The 8,455-nt window shown below is 38.5% G+C and overlaps 1 protein-coding gene across 1 annotated transcript in view; it reads left to right on the forward strand.

Annotated features, from left to right (window-relative positions):
* The window catches only part of THOC1 (THO complex 1), a 59,201-nt gene that overhangs the window by 25,429 nt on the left and 25,317 nt on the right, over positions 1 to 8,455 (forward strand). The window contains exons 10-11 of the mRNA XM_045296218.1: positions 2,069 to 2,177; positions 3,566 to 3,697. Coding sequence (XP_045152153.1) covers positions 2,069 to 2,177; positions 3,566 to 3,697 — 241 coding nt within the window. The remainder of the gene's footprint in view (positions 1 to 2,068; positions 2,178 to 3,565; positions 3,698 to 8,455) is intronic.

An 8,455-nucleotide genomic window follows, 5' to 3' on the forward strand; every position in this document is an offset into this window, starting at 1 on the left:
CTGGAAAGTGTCAAGAGCCTCAGGCTTTTCAGGTGGCAAGCAGGGGCACAAGAGAGATAGAGAAGACAGGAAATTCCACAATATTTATGTTTTGGGGACCATTTATAAATTTTATAGGCATGATGCATTCTGCACATCTTTCTGGTTGGTGCCAATAACTTCAGTGAGCCAGGCGCCAGCTTCAGCAAGCTGCCGTCTAATCAGGTGGGAAGATGGGTGGAGTAAGCTTTGTAAACAGAAGATAAGTCTGCTGCTGTCTTCAGTAATGCTGCCACCTTACCCTAGACTCTCCCAGATCATTTATTTATCTGTTGTAAATTTCCTGTGGAAAATGGAATTTTAGACCTGTAAATTAGCTTGCACTTTTCTTTCTCTAAACTCTTCGTGTTATATACAAACTAAGGACTTCTTAATATTAACCTCCCCCCTAAACAGTAACTTCAGAAAAGTATTACAGTGTAATGTTTGTCTGCTTTCAAAAGTGATGTAACACCCCCTTCATAGTACCTCTTACTGCCGTCAAGTCGATGCCAGCTCATTGTGAGGCAATAGGACAAGGTAAACTGCCTCTGGCTTTCTCTCATCATAACACCTAGTCATTAGAAAAAATAATTCTGCGCACGTCAGTCCCAAAGATAAGAGATGGAGATTAATCTACTTCTTGTTCTTGGCTGGAATAGGAGAGATAGAACCTAAGATCATGGTACTATTATTGATTACTAAAACCAATACCCTGCTTCCCCTATGAAATTATAGCCTTGCTTTCAGAGTATTTTTATGGGCATGAAATTTAGAGAAAATTTTAACTATAATCAATAGGTCCAAGTTTCTAAAGTTTATTTTGAAAGATTAGAGTATAAGGTAATACACAATGTGTTTTCCTGACAAAATTAATTTTTGCAGAAGTGATGTTAAAAGTTTTTATAGATACTTGAAATTCTGAGTTAATCAAAACCTCAAGCATTACATATGAGTAATAATAAAAGCTTTTATTGGCTATTTTGAATTGTATAGAACATTAAAACATTTTGTTAAAACAATATAATGTTTTAACATTAAAAATTAAATTACAGCATATAGATTTAGAAATTGAAAGCATGTATACTGACATTGTAAGTTAAAACAGCCAAATTTTATTGAATTAGTAATGTCATTAAATAAAGACACTACAAAAAGGACTTACTGTACTTAAATGTTAGCCTTATACTAGGACTTCTTACTTAGGGGATGAAGATGTGACAGATTTACATTAACACTGACTTTTAAACAACATCGACGTTGATTAGTTCTTGTATAAAAATCAGGGAACGTGTAGTCCAGGGGTGGTAGGGCAGCACCGCGCAGTGAGGTGGTCTAGGAACGTGGTTCCTTCGAGCTGCTTTTTCCTTCGTATTGTCCCCTTCTCCTATAATCGAAATGACTCGCCACCACATCTGCATGCTAGCCAACCAAAAATACAGAAACTCACTGCCATTCAGTCAGTGCTGACTCAGAGTGACCCCCTGTGGGTTTCCAAGACTGTAACTATTTACAGGAGTAGAAAGCCCGACCTTCTCCCTCGGAGCTACTGGTGTTTTCAAACTGCTGACCATGGGGATTATAGTCCAACCCGTAATCACTATACCAACAGGGCTTTTCTATTCTAGCCAACAGGGAGGGAAATGAAAAGGGGAAGTAGAAGAACATGGCCCAAAAAGTGTACATGTGACTGCTACTCCCAACCAGCTGGCCACATCTTAATGACATGACTACAGCTAGCTGTACAAGTAGTTAGGCCACAGCCTACATAGTCCGAATTCCAAGTAATCATGAGCCCAGCCAAAAAGCAAGGGTCCTGCCACTAGGTGAAGAGGCGAGTAATTATCTCTCTGCTACAAAGAATGCTACTAGTTCTCTGGAATTATTTACAGAATTATATGTGCTTGTTTTCTGGGGAAATAGGCCATCGTTCTTAACAATTTCTTGGAAGTGGGCCATTATGGGTTGTGACTAGGAAAAGTTAGGGGCATTTAGGTATTTCTAATAGATTATAAATGACTGACTTGATATATAACATTTTGTTTATTAGCTCCATTCCAATTGATTACAACCTATATAGAAAATTCTGGTCACTTCAGGATTACTTCAGGAACCCTGTGCAATGTTATGAGAAGATTTCATGGAAAACTTTTCTCAAGGTGAGTTGCCAATCAGACTATCAAAAGCCTATTATGTTACAACTAATGACAAAACCAAAATGTGACTCTGACTAGCATGTGATAGAATTCTGCCTCTTACACATGTCTATTCCTGCTTTATATATGATGGACATTACATTACAATTAATATTTAAGCCACCAATGTCACCAAGTTACTGTAAGAAATAATACATAAATAAGTTTGGGTTTTTAAGTTAATAATTATTGCCTTTGGTTTTTTTATTGTTATTTTTTAAAGCTGTTGTTTTTTACACTGATGAATGTTTGCACCGTATCTCATCTTGACTTCGCACAAAATTATTTCAGCTAACCTGTTAGACAAGGTGTCCACAGACTGTGACCCTTTGGTCAAATCTAGTCTGCTGCCTGATTTAATAAACTAAGTTCTATTTGAACACAATCATGCTTATATATGAATTGTCTGATTGTTTTTGCAATATAATGGCAGAATTGAGTAGTTGTAATTGGACCTTGTGGACTGCAAAGTCTAAATTATCTGACATTTTGCAGGAAAAATAATTGTCAATCCTTGATTTACAAGAATTCTCTGAATTTGTTTGGCTTCTTCAAGATCTGTTGTTCTTTTTTGTTGTATTCAAAATCCAAGATAAATAGGTAGATCTGAAAAAGTGCCTATGGTGTGTGTTCTTATTTTTAGCCATTACTTTATATGCAGTATGTTTTGTAAGGGACCTGTCCAAATTTATATTAGGTGTGGCAGGTGATAAATAACTGCATAGAATTGGACATTGTTGTTTTGTTTGGTCACAATCTTTAGCATATAAAGTACTTGAAAGTTCTCATAGCTGATTAAGCGACTGATGGTATTGGTACAAATCTGTATGTTTGCAAAGCAGTGCTTTTGCTTCTTACACACAAAAAACAAACTCTGCCATTGAGTCAGTTCCCACTTACAGTGACCTCCCTTTGGGACAGGGAGAACTGCTCCTGTGAGGCTCCACGGCCCTCGAAAGCCCTTCTCCCGTGGAGCAGCTGGTGGTCTCAAACCGCTGACTTTTCACTTAGCAGGCCAGCACCTAATCACTGTGCCCCCCGGGCTGCGTCACAAAACTGGAGAAAGATCACTCTTAGCATCACGGCGTTCAAGGGAAAGTGGAAATAAAAGATGAGGGGCCTTTCCCACAAACTTTCCCATTTAAAGCCCTCTGGTACTTCTTCAGTCCGTAATTTGTTCCTATTCTTAAAATACCATGAAATCTCACACAGAATTATGTGTCCCCCCATTTTGCTACCTGGCTTTAGCGTTCCTTACAGTCTGAGTGGTAAAGCATGAGTGAAGTCTAGGTATTTTAATCAGGGAAAGCATTGACTGTGGTAATGCAAAAATGTTTTTTTTTTCTTTGCAGTATTCCGAAGAAGTTTTAGCTGTTTTCAAAAGTTATAAATTAGATGATACACAAGCCTCAAGGAAAAAGATGAAAGATTTAAAAACAGGAGGAGAACATGTATATTTTGCAAAATTTTTAACAAGTGAAAAGGTATGTCTTGTGTTTTTTTTCCTATTAAGTATAACAAGAAAAATTTCCCCTCTTTAGTTCTTAAGTTCAATAGAAATGTTTCATATTTCTTATTGCACTCCTGTTAGCCTTAGGGGCCCATTTCTTCCCTGAACAAATAAAAGAATGTGATTTCAAAGAAGTTGTTCCACATTAAGTCTGATTTACAGACTTATTTGAGAATAAATTCCGTTTAATTCATTTCAACTATATTTTTTGAACCTCATGGTAACATTTACTTTTCATTTATGAAAATGTTTTATAAGTAATCTTTATTAGGTATAAAACCCCTTATTTATATAGTTTAATAAGTAAATTCTTTTCAAATATAATGCTAAAGGATTGTGTAAGTTTGCTAGTTACAAATAGCACATTGAGTCTGCATTTCACCTCTGTTTCTGTACACACATAGCAATGACAAGTAAAATATTTAAAAAGGAGACTTAAAAGACAAAATTGGGGGAAGGGAGACGGCGGTCAGTGTAAGCTATAACAATTCATAATTTATCAAGGGGTCATGACAGTAGAGGGTGGGAAAGTAAAAAAGAGGAATTGGTACCAAGGGGTCAAATAGAATGTAAATATTTAGAAAATAATGATGGCAACATGTATACAAATATGCTTGATAACAATTGATGTATGGATTTTTTTAAGAGCTGTAATAGCCCCCAATAAAATGATCTTTTAAAAAAAAACCATAAAGTTGGGCTTCCAGAAACAAGATAAGTATCTGCATAGATATGCCACATAATAAGAGAAAGAGAATGCTTGAGCCTTCTGAATTCTGTATCCAAATGTGGGCGGTAACAATTAGAAGCTTGCCTACAAGTAATGGCATGCAGTGTACTCTGACTGGGACAGAGGCCCAGAGCCAAATTCACTGCTTGAGCCAAGCGCTGGGGTAGAGCTCTATCCACTCTTGAAGCTAGGGAACGATAGGTGCTCCAGTATCCTGACTAAGGCCATGGTTGTATAGGAATTTGTTTGTCTAGTCTGTCTGCTTCCTCTGTGACTGTATATGTGATGTCCTTATGAAACAATGACACTGGAAAGTCCTAAGAGTTTTTCCACACTTGGTTCCCATTTTAAAGCCACTCTTCGTTCTACCAGGGTGTAACTGCAGATAAAGATAAAACCTTTAAAGCTACCTAAGAGAAGACTGGTATATCAGAAACAGCTACTTGACTGGTAGCATATTTCTTTTGAATTTTAATGAATAATTTTATTGGGGACTCTTACAGCTCTTCTAACAATCTATACATCCATTGTGTCAAGCACATTTGTACATATATTGTCATCATCCTTTTCAAAACATTTTCTCTCTACTTAAACTCTTAGTATCCTCACTCTTTTCCATACTCCCTCACTCATGACCCCTTGATAAATTATCAATTATTATTTTCATATCTTACACTGTCCACTGTCTCCCTTCTCACATGTTTCTGTTGTTTGTCACCCTGTGTGTGTGGGGGGTGTTATATGTCTGTTCTTGCAATTGGCTCCCCCTTCCTCCCCCCACCATCCTCCTACCCTCATGGTATCACTATTCCTATTACTGTTCCCGAGGGGTTCATTTGTCCTGGATTCGGAGCTCTTGTGTACCAGTGTACATGCTCAGGTCTAGCCAGATTTGTAAGATAGAACGGGTTCATGTTAGTGGGAGGGAGGAAGCATTAAAGAACTAGAGGAAAGTTGTATGTTTCGTCGGTGCTACACTGCACCCTGATTGGTTCGTCCCTTCTTTGTGACCCTTCTGTTAGGGGATGTCCATTGTCTACAGATGGACTTTGGGTCTGATGCCTGATACCTGATCATGTTGACATCTTGTGATTACACAGGCTGATGTGCTACTTCCATGTGGGCTTTGTTGCTTCCTAGCTAGATGACCACTTATTTATCTTCAAGCCTTTAAGACCCCAGATGCTATATCTTTTACTAGCTGGACACCATCCGCTTTGTTCACCACATTTTTGTCTTTAGCAATTGTGTTAGGAAGGTGAGCATCACAGAATGCCAGGTTATTAGAGCAAAGTGTTACTGCATCGAGGGAGTACTTGAATCGAGGCCGAATGTCCATCTGCTACCTTAATACTTAACATATAAATATAAGTACATAGATCTATTTCCCTATTGTTATACATAAATATATTTACATATGTACCTGATTATATTTATACCTCTATAAATGTCTTTTGCCTCCTAGTTCTTTCCTCTATTTCCTTTTACTTTCCTCCTGTCCTGCTATCATGTTCAACCTTCATTTGGCTCTCAGTAATTCCTCCAGGCTACATTGCACTTGATCAAATCCCACCAGGCATTCTACACCCTCCTCACCATCGATTTTAGATTACTTGTTCCCTTGCCCCTGGGTTTGTTGGCTACCCCCTACCTTTCCCCCACCTACCCTTCTCCCCTGTCCCCCAAGAACCGTCAATCCCCTTGTTTTCTCCTCAGGATTGTTTATCCTGCCTATCTTATATAGACAGACATGGGGCAAAAAAAAACAAAATAACCCTGTAAATAATTACAGGTCTGTCTGTTGACCTATATGAACATTTTCCAATCGAGTCTGATGAGTTACCATGCCCTGTCCCCGAAGTCTATTTTTGGGATTCCTTAGGGACTTCATTGCTTTGCTCCCCTTGTGACCTGATTGACAGGCTAGACTCCACCTCTTCGTAAATTGACACCAGATTATGTAACGACCACACCACCCCTGCCATCTTCCTTAAATAAGTAAAAAAAAATTAATACACAAAGACCCTCATTTTGAAAACTATTACCAAGGGATGTTCTTTAGGAAGAAGGGAATTGAACCCACAATAGAGAAGTGGGATACAGAGAGCAGTGGTGGGCAGAATTATTAAAAATATGACTGTAAATTTACTGTTGATCCCCCACAAAGTCATGACCAATTTCTAAATTGTTCTAAATGTAAAAGATTGTTTTTATGTGGACGTTAGACTAGATGACAATACTTGAGTGGGGAAGGCAGAAGTATCTGATCTGGTCCATGGTCATCCGCAGGAAGACAGAAGTAATACTTCAAACTTTAGACTTTATTTCAGATTTAAACGGGAAAGGGGGGATGGCAACCTTAAATTCCCAAACAAAACCGTAAGGGGAAGCTGGAAGGGACTATAGGCTGCCTGGCAACGCAACAAGGAGCTCTGGCGGTACGATGGTGACGCTCTTTGGCTGCGAATGGAAAGGCTGGTGGTTTGAACCCAGCAGTGGCTCTGGGAAAAGTGACCTGTCAGTCTGCTCCTTCCTGTGAAGGTCACAGTCTAGGAAACTGAGACAGCTCTAGCCTGTCTTGCAGGGTTGCTATGTTTCAGATGAGTTTGGCAGGATTGAATGCACCAGATGGTAGGAGAGGAAGGGGAAAAGAGGGTCCAGATAATTCTGAATAACAAGTATAAACTAATTTATCACTTAGGTTATCAGATCAGAAGTTTTTTAAATCTAGCTTTCTTTGTTTATTTAAATGGAACAAACATTTGAGTAAATGAAGAATTCAAAGTTTTTAATTTACTCTTATATGCAAGAGCCATTGTGATAGAGTCGTCTGACTCATAACGACACTAGCGGGCAGAGTAGAAGGGCCCCATGGGTTTTCAAGACTGTCAGTCTTTAGAGGAGGAGAGAACCTCATATTTCTCCTGTGCGGGAGCTAGCCAGTGGTTTTGAATTGTGATCTTATGATTACGCCCAGTGCGCAACCCACTCTGACACCAGGGCTTCTTATGAACAAGAGGAGAATTAAATCCCGAAGCTCTTCTTTCACATCATAGGCTCCACTCTGCACCACCACCCACCACCCACCCACTCATTCACTATAGTAAGATTTTTTGTTCTGATGATGCCTGATACCTGATCCCTTCAACACCTCGTGATCGCACAGGCTGGTGTGCTTCTTCCATGTGGGCTTTGTTGCTCCCAAACTTAGTTGGCCCATTGCCCCCTTTTCAGGAAAAAAAAATTACTCAGAGTTCTCTTAGCAATTAAAAACGTTCATACTCTAGCTTATATAACAGGATAAAATCTAAAGTATCTGCATATGCAAGTCCCTGCCCCCATCATTCCAGAGCCCCAGCGGTAGTATTGCCCACTTTGGAAAACACTGTTCTAATTTCACAAGGAATCTTCCCAAAGATGTATAACTTTAGAAAGATGCAGGGTCCATTTAAACAGTATTATCAGAGAAAAGAAAGTTACAGAAAAACAACCAGTAAGAGTTGGAGTGACCATTTACATTTTTTTCAAAGAGGTCAACTATTTCAAAACTCTAAATGTCTTAAAATATTTGTTTCATATAAGTTCTGTTTCCAAGGACTTTTTAATTATCACATTTTCAGAGAAAGCCCCACCTTGTATTGAGAATATAAAATTGATGCTCTTATATCATTCTCTATTCACTTTATGAGAACTGGCTTTCTCAGGAGTGTCTCTGAATTTTTCCAAGCTTCCTTTCACCAAAGGTTAGGAAAGTATGCAATTTCAGGTTAGGCACTGGAATTCCATTAATCTAGAAAGGAGGTGAAAACAGCTCTGAGAAACTTAAAATATCCAGTGTGGAAAAAGGGAAGAAGCACAGGAGAATCTTAACCAATAATGTGAGTCAGGTCATGTTTTACATGTTCACCTTTTTTTTTTAAATCATTTTATTAGGGGCTCATACAACTCTTATCACAATCCATACATACATAATTGTGTAAAGCACATTTGTACATTCATTGC

Source organism: Echinops telfairi, unplaced genomic scaffold (assembly GCF_000313985.2).
Source record: "Echinops telfairi isolate 266 unplaced genomic scaffold, ASM31398v2 ScPeMD7_7400;HRSCAF=8409, whole genome shotgun sequence".
Taxonomy (NCBI): Eukaryota; Metazoa; Chordata; class Mammalia; order Afrosoricida; family Tenrecidae; genus Echinops; species Echinops telfairi.